Here is a 23,297-nt window from a genome sequence, read left to right on the forward strand (position 1 = left end):
CTTACTCAGAAAGGTCTGTACAGAGGCCCTCCCAGGAAGGAATTTATACCAAAGGAGAAGAGATATTTGGGGTCCGTTTGAGGTCCTTGTGTAGCAATATGGGGGATTCTGGTGGTATCCATCATGCAGACTGTCCTGTAGCCCCAGTCTCATGACTTCTGCCTAATCTCAGGAGGAGCAGTGTAATAAAGATCAAGCACAGAGAGGAATGAGGGCTTTAAAAAGCTGTGAGCGGAAGTCAGCACCACCATATGGTAGCACAGGTATCAGGCGTGGCACGTGGAGAGGTAGGCACTGTCCACATACAAGCTCAGTGTTGGCTGGAGTTGTGGGCATGATGACAGGCTGCGGGAGACGAGGGACCGCATCCTTCAGGAGCTCTGGGTCCCATCCTCAGAAGGTGTACCACAGCAACCGGAGCAGGAGGAAACACGTAGGACAGATGCATTTGCTGGAAGGACCCATCCCAGAAACCACTGTCCAGGTGCTTGAGGCCATGCTCAAATTTCCACCAAGCACTAGGTGAAGGTTGAGCCAGAGAAAAATGTGCTCTCAGCAGGCTGGTCTGGCTACGTGAACCTGGGCTACCTTCACGTCCTGAGTGATACCTCGTGGATCTCTCCATTCCACATTTCAGAGGAATGTTCTAGTTCCTCTCCAGAGGGCTTGCCATCTGTTTTTCCCTCTTTACGTGTGCCTGGCTATCATTTCTGTCTTCCTTAGAATATGATTAACCGCATGTCATGTATTTGGATTTGTTATTAGCTGGGTTTCGCTCAACCTTGGTAGGGTGTAGAATATGGAAGAGAGCTTTCACATTTTCTCACTTTTTGGTCAGTATCTTTTCCTCACCCCCCTCTTCTGACCTGTGCCCTAAATCTATCCAAATATTCTTGGTTTTCTCTACAATGCTTGCTTTTTCCTTTAACTGTACTTAACCACCTGCTATTTGCTATCGTAGTTATGGCTCTGCCAATAGAACAGCGTCAGTGCGAGCAGACTTGGGTATCCACCATTCACTTCTGTACCCTGTGGATGGAGGCTTAAAAGTCATCCCAGTTCATATTTTCTTTTTCATCCTGTTTCCCAAAGTGCTTTTTAAAATTTTTACTTTAAATTAAAGTTTTCTAAGTTAAAATGTTGAATATATTTATTTTTTAGAAAGACATCCTTGGTGTTTTCTAATGCCAAATGATGACTTTAGCAATGTCTTTACCAGGACGGTGAAATTTGGTGTAACTATAATGACAGTCAAAAGGAACATTAAAAAAAAACAAAACAAAACTGGGAGTTCTTGTATTCAAATCCATAGTGAGATTAGGTACATATTATATTTCTAAATTAGCATCTTTTTATTCATTGAAAATTAATATAAGGGGCCCCTGGGTGGTTCAGTCAGTTAAGCATCCAACTTCGGCTCAGGTTATGATCTCATGGTCTGTGAGTTCGAGCCCCAAGTCAGGCTGTGAGCTGACAGTTCAGAGCCTGGAGCCTGCTTCGAATTCTGTGTTTCCCTCTCCCTCTCTCTCTCTTTCTCTCTCTCTCTCTCTCTCTCTCTCTCAAAAATAAATAAACATTGAAAAATTAAATAAAAATTAATATAATAACACATGAATGAAGAATGAGAGAAAGAAAGTAACAAGAGGAAGGAAGGAAGAAAGGGAGAGAGGGAGGGACTCTCACATGTAAATAAATGCCTTCATTACAACATTTGAAGTCACATCAATTTCACAGTCTTCCTCAGAAGACATGATGGATACAAGTCATAGTGTAATGATGGGATGGAAACATTCTAAAGGTCATGCGGCATCTTTTGGAATATCCATTATTTAGACATTGGGCAACCATTCTTTGAGCAGTTATAATGAGCCAGGGTACTGTGTTTCACTCCAGAAGGTGAAACATTTGACCTTTTAAGTGTTTTCAAATGTAACTCTTAAACAATGCTTATGTTCCGTTCTGTTAAAACAGGATTGCTTTTCAAACAAAGTAACAACTGACACTGACTCAAGAGTTTGTTTCTGGTTATTTTTCTACACCATGGGAGGTTCTGTCACGCTTTCCTCTATTGTGGTATCTCATACTGCCCTCAAAGGAGATGGTTTGGACAAGAGAGTTTGTTATAGGGGTGAGGGGTGGCTGTTGGCTGTGAAGCAGAATGGAAACAATAAAGCAGAACACAGCAATACTAAATCAGTCTGGCCTGTATACATAGTTTGAGCTCATAACCTCATTTATTTTCCTATGTTCCGAAAATTCATGAAAAGCTTCATGAATGATTTCAGACTGTGTCAATCCTGTTGGATCAGTGCCCTCTCTGCTCTGTAGCACAGTAACATGAGGAACGAAATTGTGGGGCAGAGGGATACACGAATATATGTTCAAAGTGCAGAAGATGGGATCATTTTTAGTGATCTGGGACCCCTCCTCCTTGGAGTAGAACTGAAGTAAGAGAGAGGCTAAGCAGGATATTGAGACTGTGGGCGATCCAGAGAGGTGAATAGAGGCCCCCAGCAACGGTGATGCTAAAATAGAGGCCAAGAGAAGAATGTCTCCATCATGACAGATCTGGGCACTTTTCTTTGTCTCTGGCAGGTGGTAGTGATGCAGAGGCGGCCATCTTGGTGGGCAGTCCATGAGCTGCCAAAGCTCTGCCCTCACCTGCCCCTTCAACGGACCTAAAAAGGGATGCAAGACAAGCAGTCCTTTGAAGAAGAGGAATGGTAGATATAAGGGGTGGGCAGAAGAACAGAACCATTTCTTCCTCCTACTCTTCCAGACCGTGCATCTCTTTTCTTCCAAATCATTTATACCTTCCGAACTTTTCAGTTCAGGAGCACATTTAGCTCTTAACCACATTTTTCCATTAATACTGACCTTCATTTTGAGGGTCATACTGATTTCATATTTGGAATATATAGATGCTCACCATCTGTCTAATGTAGGATCTTTATTTTCTTTTCACAAACACTTGGAATTCTCATGGAACACCAACATGCCAGCTCAGTGCCTTGACTTTTTTTTTTTTTTTTATTGCTTCAGGGGATCCAAGTGATAAATAATGAGTAAGATACTTATTACCTTCTCTTTTGCCTAAATGCCTTACTAAATGCATTCCAAAGCTGCATCCTCCTGCCTACTTCAGGTCATGGAATCCAGCAGTAAAATATATATGTATGTGTAATTCACCTTATAAATATATATATATATTTGTCTAAAAGCTATTTGCTGCCTATAAGCTGTATAAGATGATTGTCTTTATTATCTTACCCTAAAGGATTCTCTCTGTTTTTGAGTTTCCAACTATGGAAGAATTGAAAACCTTGTTATTGTTTTAGAGGAGAATTATAAAATTTAACAACTTTCAGGGGAGCCCAGGTGGTTCAGCCGGTTAAGCATCCGACTTCAGCTCAGGTCATGATCTTGTGGTCAGTGAATTCGAGCCCCACATCGGTCTCAGAGCCTGGAGCCTGCTTCAGATTCTGTCTCTCTCCCTGTTTCTCTCTCTGTGTCTCAAAAATAAATAAGCATTAAAAATTTTTAAAAAACCTTCCAAATAAGACTTCTGAGGAAAAGTTAAAGAAATTTAGAGAGTTAAAGGAATTTAAGATTGGGGTGAAATCGGGTAACAGCGTTCTCATATTTGAGGTTCCACAGGACATTAATGCTTCTGCTCTGACCCTGGCTCCCTCACACAATGGCTGTAAATAGAGGTGAGGCCTGAAAGAAGAATAGAATGGGGGTTCACCTCTTTATCCTGAGTCCTGTGTAGCCTCTGGTGCCCCCTTAGCCTTTAACTTTTCCTCATCTGTGAAAGGAAGAAGCTCATGGCTACGTTCTAGAGCTGTTTTGAGAATGAAATGAGATCACCCACTTAAAACGAGCTGCTTACATTTGTGGGTGAGGCACTATTCTAAACTCTGTGTGTATTACCTTATTCATAATGACTATGTGTGAGACCTGCTACATCCGTCACTTGGCAGATGAGAACCAGAAGACACAGGGCTGAATTTTGGTTCCCAAGTCTGCATTCTTAACCACTCTTTACATTTAGAGCATCGACTCCAACACAATAAAGTATCACTTGAAGTGAGCTAGAAATATTATTATTCCTTAGCTTTACTTTATTCCAAGTCTTCTCAAGGGTGTCTTTGGAAATTCTTACAGAAACAGAATGAGTGGTGTTAAAAATCACCTTGTGCATGCAGTGAGTGTAGGAATGCATTTGAAAGTAAGTTATATAATAATTACTAAATGTGACACATCCAAAATGATTGTGAAAATCCTGCCTTGTGATTATGATGTAGTAATTTAGAGGTACTGATGAGGGAAAGACATTTATTTCATTCCTTTCTTCCTGAAACACTAAGGATATTTATTTATCTATTTATTTACTCCTTTATAGGCAGGCGGGGCATTATTGTTCAAATTCATAATACTTAATTTAGGAGTTGAAAGGCTGATGCCACTCATACAATGATCACAGCCTTTAAAAGTAAATTTCCCGTTGTCAGACACCCAAATTAACTGGCATAAATGTATGACACATTGTGAAACAGTTGATTAAACCAGTTGCCAAACAGAACTCCATTCAGATAATAACCCAGTGTTCAACACATTTTAGCACAGACTACATGAAAAGTCTTTAGCAAAATCAGAGAGGAAGATTGTTCTCCCACTTTGATTTTCAGAAAGATGATGTGATTATAAAAATAATAATGTGATGACCTTTGGCATGAGCAGCTTCTGGATTCAGTTCACTAGAAAGTGCATTTATTTTTGCCAGTGAAGGATGTGATTACATAGTGGAAAACATGGTGGGTTATCGAGTTTTTTTGTAAAGATTCCTTACTTTGTAGGTCATGACCAGGAAACTCAGCTGATATTCTCAGTTCTATATAGCAAAGGCAGTGCCAGAATCCAGGACTCCTGCCTTGCTGGGCTCTTGTTCTTCTTGTAACAATAAACTGCCTCTTTATTTTTTGGGTTCCTCATGCTTCTTAAGTCAGCATTTCTTTGGAAATATACTCCAGTAGAGATACTTTGGGGCCAGACTGGTGCTGAAGTAGAGAAAGGATAGGGTAGGCTCCCTCTTTTGTGTGTTATCTGTGGCCTGCTCCCTGCTGCTATGTGGCTGATTCACCACTCAGGTTCATTTTCATGACCTCCCCCTGCCATATGAACTGTGGTAATGCCAGTCTTCACTTAACATGATCCTGATGTAACTTAAGCGAAGGGGCGTCATTAGAAATAATGGTTAACGTTTTCCCCTTCTTTCCAACAACTGTTATATTGTATTTGCTAGAACTTTCAGAAAAGGTTAAACAATTACATGAGAATGAACATTCTACCCTTATTCTTGATTTCATGGAATTCGTGAAATATGTGCTGCCTCTCTCCTCAGCCCTGACTGATATGGGAGAAACTGGTACTCAGTCTCAGAACTCTTTCTGCAGAACATGGAGGCCGTTAACACATCACACCTCTACCCAGACAGCCACCCCACAGCTACTGCCAACTGGTAGGAGTGAGCAAAGGCGGAGAAAAACATTTGCCATTCATACTCTAGAGACTTGCCATGCACAGCAAGTGCTCTCCTTTATCCCATTTATGTATGGATTTCTTTTATTGTTATATGTTTTTCATTTTTGAAACAGAATTGTACGTATACATATATATAGCATTTTCCAAAATGATTATAGCCCCCACCCCTTTTGGGGGGGGGGGTTGGCTAGTATTACCATGGATTACATTAATTTCAAAATATTAAATCATTCTTCAGTTTCTGGATGAACTATTTCTCGGCCATGGTGTATATACTCTTATATTTGTTGTTTTAAAAAATTTTTTTTTCAACGTTTATTTATTTTTGGGACAGAGAGAGACAGAGCATGAACGGGGGAGGGGCAGAGAGAGAGGGAGACACAGAATCGGAAACAGGCTCCAGGCTCTGAGCCATCAGCCCAGAGCCTGACGCGGGGCTCGAACTCCCGGACCGCGAGATCGTGACCTGGCTGAAGTCGGACGCTTAACCGACTGCGCCACCCAGGCGCCCCTGTTGTTTTAATTAGGTTTTTTGGTTTCCATATTAGCAAGTGACATTTACCATCAGTGCTGTGTAACTTATTTTAAAACTATGTTTTAGTATCAAGGCTTTGCTATTTTACTAATATCATTTGTGGAATATTCATCTCTTGGTATCTATACAATTTATCTGTTTTTTAATAGGATCTACAGTGCCCCATAAAATCATTAGGACTAAGTGATTCTTGGAATATATGTTCAATTTTGTTTGTGATTATCAATATATTCAGATTTTTTTCTTTGGTTACATTTCAGTAATTTACATTTTCCTGGAAATTATTAATTTTATCTACATTTTCAGATTTAGTTTCAATGAGTTATAGCTGATATTCACTTACAGTTGTTACATTCTCTTGTCTATACTCTCTATTCTAATTGTGAATATTGAATATCTGTGTTTTTTAAATACTTTTTACCCATGTTAGAATTACCTGTTTCATTGGTCTTAGCATAGAAACACTATTTGCATTAATTTATTAATTATATGAACCTTATTATTTGTTTTATTTAGATGGAGGTTTTTAAAAAAAAATGCTACTCCTATTAAGTTTCTATAAGATATGTTTCCATTGATTTCAATTGTTTTCCATATTTCAATAATCATTTAGATTTTACTTTTACTCATTGTTTTATTACTACTATTTGTAACGTTGGTTCTTTATCAGTACTAGGGGCCTGTGTTCAAACTTTTTCTTTCGTTGTATCATATTAACATAGGAAGATGTTCTCTCTTTTTTTTTTTTTTATGTTTATTTAGTGCTGAGACAGAGAGAGACAGAGCATGAGTCGGGGAGGAGCAGAGAGAGGGGGAGACACAGAATCAGAAGCAGGCTCCAGGCTCTGAGCTGTCTGCACGGAGCCCGACACGGGGCTCGAACTCACAAACCGTGAGATCGTGACCTGAGCCGAATCGGTGGCTCAACTGACTGAGCCACCCAGGTGCCCCGGAACATGTTCTCTTTGTGTTAATGCTATTGCTTGTTCTCACACAATCCATTAATTTAAATCTTTTACTGTCATTTTACTTTATGTATATTGTAAATATCAGAAAAGAAAGCTTTTACCATAAGTCAGAAATCAAAACTAATCATAGCTTAAACAAATAAGTATAGCGTTTTTTTCTCTTCTATTTTGTTTTGTTTTGCATTTTAAGACCTGTAAGGTCATAGGTTCTTTTCAAAATGCCATCCATTTTCAGCACATAATTTTGTTGCCTCATGGTTGCAAGATGGCTACTGAAGCTCTAGACATCACAACAATTTCCAAGCCAAGACAAAGGATAAGAATGGTACCAGCTATGTTGGTTCCTTTCACCTGAAAAGCTAAAACTTTCCCAGACACCCCATACTTCCATATCATTGACTAGAACTGTATCACGTGACCACCCCCAGCTGCAAGGGAGGCTGGAAAGTACTTATCTATTCTAAAATCTATAGCAGAAGATGAAGAGGAAGAATGAGTTGGAAATATCTGGTTAATTAACCAACTAACTCTTGTCTGCTGTAATATGTCTATTGGAAATAAAAATTATGATTTTTTTTACCCAATCTGAAATGTAACTTTTAGATTTATTATTATAATTGATTTTAATCCTCTCATTACACGTCTACCCTTTTTTATCTTTTAGTATTATACAGAAGATAATTTCTTTACTTTTTCCTCTTCTAAAATTTCTGCTAGCAGTTAATGTTTGTTGAAAAAGGTTTTTAACCTATGTTTTTCTTATAAGATTAAAAAATTGAATTATATCTTCAATATCCTATTATTTGAAAGAAGTAATTATTAATTCCTAACTTTCCCTTTTGTTAGACTTTATCACACTCGTACTACCTGACCTATATGAATATTTGAGATTTAGATCCAGAACATAGTATTCTGTACTATTCAGTTTACTGGTTTTTAGCATATTCACAGAGCCGTGCACGTATCACCACAATCTATTTTAGAAAATGTTCATGGCTTTAAAAGGAAATACACAAAAATGAATTACATTGTTAGTTCTTCCTTTATATTTTTTCTCTTTGGAGGATAATATTTGATATTATCATTTCTTAGCTAGATTTTTAAATGTTCTTTAGGCTTAATTTCTAACTTAACTGGTTGCAAATATTTAAACTCACTCTTTCATAACCTTTGTTGGGTAGAGATTGAACTCAACAGTATGTAACAGAAAACTTAAATAATGGTTGCTTAACCAAGATGGCTATTGGTGTTCCTTTGTGTAACAAAAAGTCTAACGGTAGAGAAACCAGAATTGGTATAGCAGCATCACCCTGCCACTGGCTACTCAGGTTTTTTTATGCCATCCTTGGGATGTGGTCTTTTTTTCTCTTGCTAACAAGACGACTGCATTAGGTGCAGCAGATATGAGGGAATTGCCATAGGAAGAAAGAAAGACTGTCCACATGTCAGGAGAGCAATACCTTCAAAGAAGAATAATACCTTCAAAGAAACACCCAGAACACTCTATACATCTCATTGACCAGACCTATGCCTGCCCAGCCACCTCCCATATACACCTCACTCCCAGGGAGACTTGTGGCTTTTAGATGGACACATTGCCAACTTGAACACAGTTGGGGTTCTGCTAGTAAATTAGAAAGGGGAAATCAATATTGCATAGGCAGCAGTCTTGCACATTCCCCTTTTTCGACCTCTTCCTGGTTTAGTTGAAATGTGTCATCAATTAATATTTTTTAAACAGTACATTTTAAAATCTCGTATGTATCTGAAGCTATAGTTCTATGTTTTCACATGTAAAAACCCAGCTTTGCCTTGAATCATTAACTTTCCCACTTTAAACCTTATATTTATTTTTAAAGCTTTATCGAGACATAGCTTACATAGCATAAAATTCATGCATTTAAAGTGTATAGTGTAGTGATTTTTAGCATATTCATGCAACTGTGCATCCGTTGCTACCAGCTATTTTATTTTTTTATTTTTTTTTAAATTTTTTTTTTTTCAACGTTTATTTATTTTTGGGACAGAGAGAGACAGAGCATGAACGGGGGAGGGGCAGAGAGAGAGGGAGACACAGAATCGGAAACAGGCTCCAGGCTCTGAGCCATCAGCCCAGAGCCCGACGCGGGGCTCGAACTCACGGACCGCGAGATCGTGACCTGGCTGAAGTCGGACGCTTAACCGACTGCGCCACCCAGGCGCCCCGCTACCAGCTATTTTAGAACATGTCCATGACCTCAGAGGAAATGCCATTCACGTTAGCATCAGTCTTCGTTCCTCCCCTCTTCCCAAAACCTGGAAACCACTAATCTACCTTCTGTCTCTATGGATTTTCTGATTCTAGAAATTTCACGAGAAGGGAATTATACAATACATGGCTTTTTGTGACTGACTTCTTTCACTTAGCACAATATTTTCAAGTTTCATCCATGTTGTACCATGTATAAGTATTTCATTTTGTTGCTGAATAGTATCCCATTGTCTGGGTGTATGACATTTTATTTATCTGTTCTCTACAATTACCATACCATCGGTGGATTATTTGACTTGTGTTCCACTTTGAGGCTATTATGAACCTTCATGTGCAAGCTTTGTGTGAATATGTTTTCACTTCTATTAGGAATATACATAGCTAGGAGTGGAGTTACTGGGTATTAGAATAACTCTATGTTTAACTTTTTGAGAAAGAATCACACTGTTTTGCAGAGTGGCTGCACCAATTTCACATTCTCACTAGCTGAAGAAGAGAGTTCCAATTCCTCCACACTGTTGTCAAAACTCTTGCTATTGTCGGTCTTTTTTATTATAACCATCTTGGCAAGTATGAAGTGGTATCTCATTGTGGTTTTACATTGCATTTCCCTGATGACTAGCAATGTTGAGTATCTCTTTGTGTGTTTATTGGACATTTATCTCTCTTCTTTGGAGAAATGTCTATTCAGAGACTATCCATTTTTGATTTGGTTATTTGTCTTTTCATTGTTGAGTTGTAAGAGTTCTATATGGTACATATATTCTGGATACAAGTATCTTGTCAGATATATAATCAAAGATATTTTATCCCATTCTATGGGGTGTTTTTTCAGTTTGTTGCTGGTGGCATTTGATGCACAAAAATTCCTAGTTTTGATGAAGCCCACTTTGTCTTTTTTGCTTTGTCACTTAAGCATTTGGTGTTGAAACTAAGAAACCATCGACTAACCTAACGTGCCAATGATGTACTTTTATGTTTTCTCCTAAGAGTTTTATAGTTTTAGCCCTTACATTGTGGTTTATGACCCATTTGTTTTTTTAATATGAAATTTATTATCAAATTGGTTCCCATACAACACCCAGGTGCCCTCCTCAATGCCCATCACCCACCCTCTCCCTCCCTCCCAATCCCCATCAACCCTCAGTTTATTCTCAGTTTGTAAGAGTCTCTTATGGTTTGGCTCCCTCCCTCTCTAACTTTTTTTTCCCCTTCCCCACCCCCATGGTCTTCTGTTAAGTTTCTCAGCATCCACATAAGAGTGAAAACATATGGTATCTAGTAGGACTTATTTCACTTAGCATAACACTCTCCAGTTCCATCCACATTGCTACAAAAGGCCAGATTTCATTCTTTCTCATTGCCAAGTAGTCTTCCATTGTGTATAAAAGCCACAATTTCTTTATCCCTTCATCAGTTGATGGACATTTAGGCTCTTTCCATAATTTGGCTATTGTTGAAATTGCTGCTGTAAACATGGGGGTGCAAGTGCCCCTAGGCATCAGCACTCCTGTATCCCTTGGGTAAATTCCTAGCAGTGCTATTGCTGGGTCATTAGGGTAGATCTATTTTTAATTTTTTGAGGAACCTCCACCTGTTTTCCAGAGGGGTTGCACTAGTCTGCATTCCCATCAACAGTGCAAGAGGGTTCCCATTTCTCCACATCCTCTCTAGCATCTATAGTCTCCTGATTTGTTCATTTTAGCCACTCTGACTGGCATGAGGTGGTATGGTTTATGACCCATTTGAGTTCATTTTTGTGTATGGTATGGGGAAGGGGTCCAAATTCATTCCCTTGCATGTGGATATCCAATTGTTCCTGCACCACTTGCTGAAAGGACTAATCTTTCCTCATTAAATTGTCTTGTACCTTTGTTGAAAATAATTGACCATAAATGTGAGGGTTCCTTTCTGGATTCTCAATTTTATTCCATTATTATGGAACATGTCTATTGTTATTACATTACCATTCTGTCTTGATTTCTAGAGTTCTGTAATAGATTTTAAAACCAGTGAGTTTCTCAACTTGTATCTCTTTTTTCAAAAGTGGTATTTCTGGATTTCTTCTTGCTTGTGTCTCTGGCTAAAGTGTTTTGTTCTGAGAGACGTCTCTCAGAATGCACTGTGCCACCATCAGCCTTCCTCCAGCTCCTTTTTCTGTCTTGGTGTTTTCTGGAATTTTCATCCCCTGTCTGGATGTGGGAAGGCTGAGATAGGGAAGAGATCATAGGGTCATCCTCCAGCCTCTTTTCAGAGTATTTCAACAGCTCAGAAGAGGAGTGGATGCCTCAGTCTTTCACAGATGCAGTATTCATATCACCAGGACAGGGGATAGATTTGGAGAGACATGTGAGCATCTTTCTCCTTCCTCTTTGCTCATGGTCTCATATGGTTTCATAAAGTCTCCTTCACGAAGCCTGGGTAGATTCCTTTCAACCCCATTCCACCTTCTGTATAACTGAGGCTGAGGTTTAGTCAGTACCTTCCACAATGCCTATTAGAGTTTGTTCATGACCAGCCTCTGTCATGGTTGGTTTATGCTCATGCCTGGATGATAAATATTTTGAATAATACCCTGCTCCTTGCACATGTCGATTTCCCCTAGATACCAAGATGTGATTACCTTTCAGGCTAAGCTTTGCTGCTATTATGAGCTTTCATCTAAGCTGTGCTTAGAACTGTAAACCAGGTGCCACTTTGCTCTTTGCTTTGGAGGTCTCTGTTGTATGGGATATGAAAATTGTGGTGTAGCTGCATTGAGTTTCTGACTACATTGAGTAATTTCATTTAATAATCATTTTGATTTTCCCTCTGTGTAAATTTTCCCTGAGAGGAGGTTAGGCTCATTGGGAGCTGAATTCATTCTCCCAAGTCATTAAGGTTCCAGTTAGTGCTCTGCAGCTATAATTAATTAAACTACACTCAACTTCCCTAAAAATGAAATTCTCTATATCCCCAGTGAATTCAAGATTCCCACTATATAGACTGAGACATGTACACACCAAACCCTGGGTTTTTCTTGAGGCTCATCTTACCTAATTTTTTTTTTTTTTTTTTTTTTTTTGCCTCCCAGTCTGCCTTGATGAAGGTATCTAAATTTAAGTAGGAGCATGATGAAGGTGATGTTTCATTTCTACTTTTGTACTTTGCAGATTTTTTTTTGCTAACCTAAGTGTCTTATAGGGTAATAATATCTAAGAAGAGGGTGGTAGACAGTAAAAAGGAGGAAGTATTCTTTATTTTAATTAAAATGCTAACATAAGGCATGATCATTGAGTGATTGCATTACAAAGCAGCTACTTGTTCTGCCATAGTTAAGTGTGATTTGATGCGTCCATTATGAGCCTCTATTCTCAGGGGTTTATATCTTGGCCAAAATAGTCCCTCCAGGCTGAAACTTGGCAGACAACTCAGCCTAATTACAGTCATTTTCCTTTTTGGATTAAGAAAATGGAATTATTACAGTGTTTTAAGCCCACCCACCCCCATATTTTCAAAGGTCTATATTTATACCCACACAAATTGTGAGCTCTTGATACTTTCAAGTAAGATGGCAACTTAGGAAGAACCAAAAGGCTTCTTTAGTACCTGTGAGCAACCTGACCCAGGGATTCCAGAGGGAAGGACTCATCCTTCCTCAAGCAATTGCAGCAAGGAGTCTAGGAAATCACTACATTAGTAACAAGGTGTGTGGGGATGTCAAGAAACCCAGTACTGTGGGTTTGGTTAACTTCAGGAAACAGGTAAAGTGTATCTTCTCCAGTCATGGGGCCACAGCCCCATCACATTCCTCCTTTGACTTTCAGCTGGCCTAGAATTGTCCTACCACACATCAGACCTCCATTTTCATCATTCATATTTACCCATCAATAAGGATGGACAAAAATTGAGAGGATTAGTGGTGATTAGTGGGCTCTTAGGCATAATCATAGAAATCCTGGGTCAGCAAATCTCTGCAGGTGTCACTTATCTTGTGATCTTGGAGACTTCAGAGTCCAGTGACTTTGCCAGTCTCCAAAGAGCAGGTATGTGATATGTTTTGCTTCCCTGAGTTATCATTGTATTACTTTTGCCACAGTTATTTGACAGATCACTATGGATAGTATTAAAATTTTCATCATTTCTTAGGTGCAATAAGTGAAATTTGACTTAAAATTCTACATCTTATCTTTTATATCCCACTCGACTTTGTTTTTCTTTTATAACTTGAGGCACGTCATATCCTCTCTCAAGTGAAAGTATTGTAGATAGTAGATGGAATGCTTTTGCAGCTTTAAGACAGCTTCCCTGACAAGAACCACAACCTACAATTTGTAAACTTTTGTGAAGAAATCAGTGTGGTTGCTGCAATTTACAGCTTGGATTTCCCTGGGTTCCTGCTTGTAAATCCATCTAGATATATGCCATGAATATGTAACATGCAGACTGATGCTGAATGTAGCACTGCAATATAAATAGGATACTTGGGCTTTTCAGAAAAGCAACAGGAGTTAAAAAAATTCAATTCAGATTTCTACACTATGCAGCCCACTAAGGAGACCATGGAATCAAAATGCTGAAGATGTTAGACAGAAAATGTTGCTGAATCAGTTCCTTCTACGAGGCTGGCAGGAACGAGTCACGTGGTACAGAGGGAGAAGGAGCTGAGAACACCTGTAGCTGTCAAAAAATTCATTTGCTTGGAAGGTTTGGTATTTGTGTGAGTGCAGTGAGCAAATAAGCTATGTCAATGATACATAAAAACGAAGTTACAGCAATTAAATTAAAAACTAAAAAGGTTTTGAATGTTAAAACTGAAAACATTTTAATTGAACATAATTCTATGGAAGACTATTAAATTACCACCTTGGAACAGAAGCACAAACAATGTGATAATGAGCTATGGAACCAAAATTTAGAACAGATAAACTGAAAAAATTACAGGTACCCTGGTGTAGGGAATGCACAGTGCTGATGATATGAAAATATGAATTATTTATACCTTCTTTAAATGTAGAATGTAAATTTGCTTGGAATTAATTTCTGTTGGGAAATCACTACACAGTAAACATGGCTGTCTCTTAAGGTAATATTTTTCCTCCTAAATGTTATTATTATTATTTTATTATTGTTGTTGTTGTACTGGGAAGAAGAGAAGACGAAAAAATGCTCAAGATTGAAACTGCCAAGTTATGGTTACACTGGAAAATTAAATCCTTTATTTCTGGGCAACATGGAATATAGAGAGCTACAAAGTAAATTATCCTACACTTTTCAACAAAGGACAGCCAAACTGAGTGTTACAGACTGAATTGTTTCCCCCTCAAATTCAGACTGACGCCCTAACCCACAATGTGATCATAATTAGAGATGGGTCTTTGGAAGGTAATTAAAGGTAAATGAGGACGTAAAGGCAGGGTCCTAACCCACTGGGATTGCTGCCTCTACAAAAGAGGAAGATCTCTGTGTGTTTATGGGTGTGTGTATGTGTGTGTATTTGCACACGTGTGTGTGTGTGTGTGTGTGTGTGTGTACAGAAGAAAGGTCATGTGAAGATGTAGCAAGAACCTGGCCAACTGCAAACTAGAAAGCAAGCCCTTTCAGGAAGGGAATTGGTCAGCACCTTGATCTTGGACCTCCAGCTTCCAGAACTGTGAGAAACAAATTTCCATTGTTTAAGCCACCCAGTCTATGGAGCTTTGTTATGAGACCATGGGCAGACTAAGTAAGACACTAGGTCAGTAGAATGCACATTTATATTTAATTTGACGTCATTTTTATATGCTCACCCACTGAAGACCATAAAGGCTTTTATGTTTTCAACCCTCTAAACTGTGTGCGCATGAATACCTGTGTATACCGCCCTTCAGTGACTTCTGTTTATTGATTCATTGAGTGTGTATTGTTGTTTCTTCAGAACTGGAAAGTCTGAAATTGTTAAGATACTTTACCTTCTTTTTTCTTATTAAATCTTTAAACTCTGGTGTGTATTGACATTTTCAGGCCATATTTATTTACTTATTTATTTATTTAATATGAAATTTATTGTCAAATTGGTTTCCACACCCAGTGCTCCTTCCAACAGGTGCCCTCTTCAATGCCCATCACCCCCACTTTTCCCTCCCTCCCATCCCCCATCAACCCTCAGTTTATTCTCAGTTTTTAAGAGTCTCTTATGGTTTGGCTCCCTCCCTCTCTAACTTTTTTTTTTCCCCTTCCCCTCCCCCATGGTCTTCTGTTAAGTTTCTCAGGATCCACGTAAGAGGCCATCTTAATTTAAACTAAGCACATTTCAAGTGCTCATAGATGCATGTGGCTAGTGGCTATCATATTGGACAGTACAAGTTTAGATTGGTTCATATTAGTTAGTCTCATGCAAAAGTAACATGGAATAAGTCTATCATATCCATAAGAGCATTTTCAAATAATCAGCCAATAAATTTTTGAGTCTTCTTAAGTATGTACATTGAATCATCTCAACTATGGTCTATGACTAAAGGGAGAAAGAAAATATATGATTTGTGATTATCTAAAGGGCATAGACATGGGGCCACTGGTTAGTGGCCTTGGACTTCTGTCTTGACTAACATCTTTCTCCTTGACTAAACTTCCACAAAACCTCAGTAGCCGCTCACTCCGATGTACTTCACAGGTGGGGAATCTGAATCCAGAAAAGGAAAGCAATTGGTTTGACCAAATTATACAGTTAATTAGTAGCAGAACTAAGACTAAGATTCAGGTCTTCCAGCTCTCTACCCATTAATCTTTAATAAATGATGGCATTTATGAATTGATGCCAAAATGCCTCTGTAACTCTTATGAAAATAACTATACTACATCCCATATATAAATCATATAAATCACATGTGGAGGTGGTGAGAGGGAGAGGAGGGAAGGGATCTACACGAATGAATTGTATTTATTAGCCTAAATATGTACTAATTTATCTCAGCTGCTCAGAGTATTTTTATGCTTCTTTACCATTCATTTCTCTCTTCTATTCTGGCTAAGTGAAGGCCATGTTCTGGAGTCCTTTAGGCCAGATGGACTAGCTATGAGGTCTGGGCTTATAACTTCTCTGTGACTTAGTTTCCTCAACCTATACAACAAGAAAAAAAGAGTACTTCTTCCATAGTTTGGCTGGAGGGATTTAATAAAAAAAAGACATTAAAAAACACTTACAGTAGAATCTGGTACATGTTAAGCATTTAATATATGTCAGTTGTTCTGGATGGATAAAATTGCCACATAACTGAGTTTCAAATAATGATGTTCATTACTTCTTATGCTCTTCTAGTAAGGGATTTCTTCTGGCTGGAATGTGTCTCCACCTTTCCTTTGAGAGTTTTGGTGGGAGGCAAATATAATAGGGGTCAAGTTCGAGAGGCCAAAAGGCAATAGATGCTTTCTCTCATATTCTCACTCAAGACACTGAAAGCCCAACACTCCCTAAGATCAAGAGGAGAGTATGTGGGGGCCCTTGTCATTCATGAGGGGTTTATTGGTTACCAGGAGCCAGTCAGACTTATATGGTGTCTGACCCAGTCTCTCAGAGTCTCTCTGCTGCCCATCTCCCCCTACCCCCTCTTAACCTTACCTGGACCTTCTTCCCATGAACACCTCTTGTTTCTTCCACACTGAGTATCTCAAAGTTCTCCCAACTCATCAACCCCTTATCCATGCTGTGTCTTTGCACCTAACTTTCCCTCTGCCTAGAACATTCTTACCACTCCCCACTCCTCCTGCCCAACACCTCTCTTCACCTATTCTTGGCAACATACAATCTCCAGTGCCAGCTCTGCCTTGAATTCTGAATGCTCCTGGGCTCCTCCGACATTGTTCTACTTGTCATGTTACCATAACATGTGCGTTGTGTCTCTCCCCTGCCAACAGAGGGTTCCTCCTGGGCGGAGACCTGCCTTACTTACTTCCACATCCCTAGCTCCTAGCACATGGTCTGGCACATGGTAAGTGCCCATGCAGCCCGGTTAGATAAATGAGTTAAGGACCCTGCCCACAGCTGACCACCATTCGTACCACTGTAGCCCCAGAACTCTTTCCCTTCTGTGTTCAGAGTCTGGAGCTCAATTAGGCTTCCAAATGTAAATTCTGTCTTTTAATTACAAACCGTAGAAAAATACGTGTGAATGTGGGTATATTTTTAACCTTGGATGCCTGCATTCTTTTTACCTTTGCCTGGTTTGGAAATCCTTGCCTTCCCTGTGATCACGCCTCTCTCTCAGTAAATGGACATGAAAGTGAAGACGTGAATATTTTTATCTGACATTATTTTGGAGCACCGCTTTCCTGTTTGCTGCTGTTTCCTTTTCATGGACCATTAGCAGCTTCCAAAGGCAATATCCTTTCCCTGTCACACTATGCCATGGGGGGCCATTTCAACAACTTCAGACTAGGGCATTAAGTGCAATTCTGGATGAGAGTCAGCACATAACCAAATAAAAATAATAAAGGGAAAGCTTGTAGGAGCCATTTGGAACGCTGTCCCGCGCTGAATTCATTTGCAGCCTCACAGAAACCTACCCATCACCGGTGATCAGCCCCGAGCCCGACCGTACCTTATTTAATTGTAAAGTATTTCATATCCTCAGAAACAGCCCTGCTCATTTGCTTTTCCTTTTTTGGAGATTGTCTTAGTGTAATGCTGAGATTCTAATCAGTGGGAGAAGAAGAAAATGCAGGTTTTGATTTTAGCAAGCAAAATAAAAAAGAAAAGAAAAGGAAGGGGGGGGGGGAGGTACATTTCTTATTGCTTCTCTCCCTTCCTTAAAATGAGCATTTAGGAGGCCTGTTTGGAAATTCTTCTAAACTAGGTGCTTAGCACAGGGGAGGAAGAGACAGAAAAGCAAGGTGAGCAAGCTCACGTGCCTAATTCAGCATGAGCCACTGCTACCCCTGGTCTCCACACAGATGGTGGTTTCAGAAATGAACTGGGGAAAACTAAGCATGGGAACTGATTTCCAGACCAGTGTCCCTCATGGTCCACCCATTTGAGAGTGTTCTGAGCCTGCATCCAAGAAAGCCTCAGGTCTAGCCAAGCCAGGGAAGGTTAGCCTACAATAGTGTATCCCTAACTTTCCCGACATCAGGGCCCCTTGGGGAGGCAGGCTGTTAAAGGTACTGATTCCCAGAGACTTTTCACCTTGAAATTCTTACTTAGTAGGCCTGGGGTAGGTAATGAGAATCAGTATTTTAAGTGCCTCTGAATGAACCTTATGATCAGGCAAGTTAGACAGCATTCCCTTAATTTATTTACCCATTCTCTAAACAAACTTCTCTGATAACCAGTTTTGTACAAAGTGCTGTCCTAGAAACTATGGGGACAGAGCAGAAATAGAGGTGGAGCCTCCCCTCTCGGAGTCTACCATCTAGAAGAAGATTGTGGCACTTCCAGAAAGCTGCCAGTCCATGCTTTTATCTTCAGCTTTTCTACAACTCAGCGGTTCAGGTGAATAAACATTGGTGGTATATTCACTAATCAGCCAGTGAAGAAATGCTGGTAGAGTGTCTTTGCAAGATACCATTCCTAAGACCTGAAAGGGTTACACCTCAGAGCTGATCCTTCAGTTCAGAATATCAGGACAGGCTACATTAGAAGACCAGGGATGACTCATAAGTCTGTCCAAGAAAATAATTCTATTCTAAAAATCATAGCTTTTATCTATCACATGCTTAGTATATGCTGAGCTCTATGCCAGGCATTTTCCTCTATGCTCTTTAACAAGAGCGAAGGACTGTTTGTTTTGTTCATTGCTATATCCCCAGCTCCCAGGACAGAGCCTGGCACATAGTAACTGCTCAAGAAATATTTGTTAAATAAATAAGTAAATATGTTATTGGCTGATCTAATCTTCAAGAGAGTTCTCTGAGCTAAATACTAAATACCCCCAGATATTCTAAAACTCTGGGATGAAGCCTAGAGAATCTATCTGTATTTTTATCAAGGTCTTTGAAAGATTCTTCAGATTGGCCAGATTTGGGAAATAGGCAATCTGGACCAACACCCTAACAGACACGTAAATTCCCTGGGCTACGTTCTCCTTCAGTGCTTTTTGGCTTCTACCTGAACATTTCAAAAGCGAGAAATTCACCACTGATTATGTTAGCCCATACTGTAGCCCTTACCAAAGTCTAATCACTTTAATTGTAGAAATGGTCTTCTTATGATTACCTGAATCTTACCTTTTCTTCACTTCTACCGTCCTTATTCCCTCTCCAGGGAAAGGATCATGCTCACAACATTTAGCTCTTGATCACTGTGTATAATGAAGAATTAAGATCATTCCATCATACCAGGATCTAAGAGGCAAGGGAGATGCTGAATCCATGGCCAATCCCAGCTGAGAAGCTTAGACCCTAGACTCTTTAAAAATCACATGGTACCCTGAGTTTAAGAAGAACATAGACCATAAACTTAGGTTTGAAACTTGACTCTCTAACATATTAATTATGTGACCTTGTACAAATTAATTGTGCTCTGTGAACTTCGGTTTTCCCATGTGTGATGTGGGGAAAATAAAATATCTTACCATTGTGCATATAAAATATAATAGCTAACAAGAACAAAAACAAAAGCCAGATGTAAAAATAAAATAATACCCACAGCTCACATTTTTCATGTGCTTATTAGGTGCTGAGCACTGTGTTAGTGAATATTCCCCTCAGCTCATTTGGCCTGTTTTTTTGTTTTGTCTTGTTTTGTTTTGCTCATGGTCGTATCCCCAGCACCTAGAACAGTATCTGATGCACAGTAGCTACTCAATAAGTATTTGTCGAATAAGTGAGTTAACCCATTAGCTTATCTGCAAAACAGGTCTGTGAACTAAATGCCACTGGTAACCCCATTTACCTGTGAGAAAACAGAGGCTGATTACTTGTTCAACCAGCAGGTGATGGAACAGGAGTTTAAACCCGACACATTCCCGTGTTATCTACGGACTAGTTATCACAGGCCTTTGCCATTCATTGCTAATGTCAATAAATGTAACTTTAGATTTGTACCCTTATGCACTGTGACATCTGTTGCTGGAGAGAGTGCATGAATTTTGTTGTGCTACCGGACCTCAACCTGTCGTTAATCTATCCGGTGGATGAATGTGCATGTTCAGAAGCCGGCAGCACCAGAATAGGGTCAGTGTTCTTTTTTGTCCTGGTGGTCTCGCTGCCTGCTTTGTGAGACATCATGCTTTACCCAGAGCCTTCGGTTGTCTTTTCCTCCCACTGAATAGCCACTGGGAAAAGCAAGGACTCTAAAACTGCGGGACTGAAAATGAAATATGTGATGGCTTCGGGCTATGTGTTCCCTTTGCTGGGAAGCACTGCCATGGTAATTGTTTCTACAAAAAGAAACTACAACTCTGGCAAAAAAAAAAAAAAAAAATCAAACCCTCTGTTTGCTTGAACCTATCATAAAGCATTGCTGGTAATTATAGAAGCTGATTGTGCGACAGTTTAGTTTAACTTAATTGGCAATTTTTTTTTTTTTTTTAAGCCGCAACACAATAAAAATAGTAAAGAACGAGTCAGGTTCTAGAGATGGAACATTTAGCTTTGGTGAAATGTCAAAGATCTGTGCACACTGCCAAAGGTGTGGGAATGTAACTCTCTGCTGTCAGCTCTGTTATTTAAACTCTTGCTACTTGTGTTTTAAATTCTGTTTCTTGAGTGCACAGAGTCTGATGTGGGCTTTTATCGTATCCTAGCTAAGCAGGTCTTTAAACGGTTGTGGGAAGAAATGTGCCCCATAAACTAATTTAGAAACATGAGAGTCCTGTGTCCGGGAGAGGTGGTTTGTACAAGATGAACTAGCTGTGTCCCATTACAAATTAAGTATAATTGCCTCTTTGGGGGGTTCATTTTATTTGATTTAAAAAATGGATTAAATTTTTGCCTCTTTTTCCATCACCAGGGGCAATCTCATCCTGTTCCCCTCCCTCGGTCTCTTCCCTTAATATCTTCATCATCGTGTTCATCGTCTTCATCCCCAGCCTCATGACCGGAATATCCTAGTAATAATAGTGATATTAGCTCGCCCACTCATTATGATCACTGCTATCTGATCATGGCCAAATGCAAGGCCAAGGACTTTGGAGAGTCTTCAGGACAAATTAGAAGCCATTCATTAGAAAGTGGCAAAGCTTAGACTCACTCCTGTCTAGCACCAGGGCATATGATTTTATCCACAATGTTATTCTATGACGTTTAGAGTTTTGTCTACAACTTTGCACCCATCTCTGGAACAAAGCTTAGTGCTATTTCATAGCCAAGGCAGAAAATAGAGCAAAAATCTCAGGTCCACCATTCGGTGAGGCTTGAAATTGGTCTTGCTACCTGTAGAGCTGGTATCTGCTATGGTAGGGATGACCCTTGGGGGTTGTGCCCCTTCCAGGTGGCAGTCTTCCAAGTGCAATAACCTTTCCCCATGGGTCCTCCTCCAGGTGGGAGTTGTGCCTCTTTTCTGGGCCCACGTTGCCAGGTCCCCAGTAGGCTTGGAGCTCTTCCCTGAATGCCAGCCCACTACCTGGGGCCAGGAGAGACTCTTCTCTGTTCTTATCAGTTCCTTCCCCCCAGGGCTTGGAGTCCCAATCCTGTACCTACAAGTGTGCAGTGAAGACTAGATATTCCTTTTAAATGAAAATTTCCGTGATGGTGATGATTGTAGTGATCCATTCAGTGCTATTTGCCAGCACTATTCTTAGTGATTTTACTTGTACTAAATGCCCTCACAATAAGCCTAGGAGGTTGGTCTGTTGTCCCCCCGCCACCCCATTTCCAAAGGAGGAAATGAGATAGAAAAGGGTTAAGTGACTTACCTGAGGTCACACAGCTAAAAAGTGGCAAAGCCAGATGCATACCCAAAGTTGGTAAGCTTAATCATAATACTATGCTGTAATGTCAAAATAGCATGGCAAATGATTTAGGGAAGCACACTTTAAAAATGCTTCAGATGAACGCAACAGCCTCCAGGTCAATTGATTTAAAAGAAAACACTTCTCCTTCAAATCTACCATGTAACCTTGAAATGGTTGGGGTTCATGTAAAATTCAGATTCCAGTCTCCTGATTCTTCAGTGGTATTTTTTCCATTCAAATTATATTTTAGGATACCTGTCCATTGCTGGATGTACAATACTATGTAATGATTGGATTATAATCATAATCATATACCATATTCTTACATGTACAGATTTTTTAAATCAAATTACAAACAACCACATTACTACCTGTATCTGTATGTGACTCATTAACATTCAACCACATCACTGAAATTTATATATCTTGTTGATACTGATTAACCAGTTAACAAGGATGGCAGGCTTTTATGTGCTTGGCACTTGATATATATTCAGCAATATCAAGATGAGTAAGAAAATTGTTTTGATAAGAAACACATACATGATTATATGTACAAAGTCTTATTCTTTTGTATAATGGTGGAGAGGGGGTTCTTACTAATTACACCCTAGAGGTTAGCTGTGGGAAGTCATCCAAGGGAATCTGAGACAGGGAGGGAGGTAAGTCACGACTAGGGCTGGCTCCCTTTGCAAATGAACTGTGAATAAGAGGCAATCATCAAAAAAGAAAAGGGAATTCAGTAGGTGGCTCAGCCAAGGTCATAAGCTCTGAGACAGAAGAAATGAGAAGTCTTCTAGTCACACACAGGCCCGGACTGAGTCTCCATGAGGATCCGTGGTGTCCACTTAGAGACCACTTGGCAGCTAGCTAATGCAATCGTGAAACTATGGTGGGTATGTCTTGGGAAAAATAAACAGGAAAGAAAGGAACAGATTAGAGAAAAATGACAAACACATCACTGGACAGAAGCCCCAGAAACCTCCGTTTCATCACAACTGCATTGATCTTGGGATAGCACCAGGGGCTAAGAAGGGGCATGCTTGCTTCCCTGATTCAAGGGACTGAATCTGAGGGGAGAACCATCTGCATCAGTGTTGAGTGATGGGGGCAAAGACCAGAGAATGTACTTTCTGAGCATGTCACCGGGC

General features: G+C 39.7%; 1 protein-coding gene across 1 annotated transcript in view; it reads left to right on the plus strand.

The window, feature by feature from the left end:
- The first annotated feature begins 337 nt into the window (after positions 1-337).
- The window catches only part of ITPRID1 (ITPR interacting domain containing 1), a 214,205-nt gene continuing 191,245 nt past the window's right edge, over positions 338-23,297 (plus strand). The window contains 1 exon segment of the mRNA XM_032592501.1: positions 338-522. Within this exon segment, the coding sequence (XP_032448392.1) occupies positions 338-522 (185 nt within the window).

The sequence above is a fragment of the Lynx canadensis genome, chromosome A2 (assembly GCF_007474595.2).
Source record: "Lynx canadensis isolate LIC74 chromosome A2, mLynCan4.pri.v2, whole genome shotgun sequence".
Classification (NCBI taxonomy): domain Eukaryota; kingdom Metazoa; phylum Chordata; class Mammalia; order Carnivora; family Felidae; genus Lynx; species Lynx canadensis.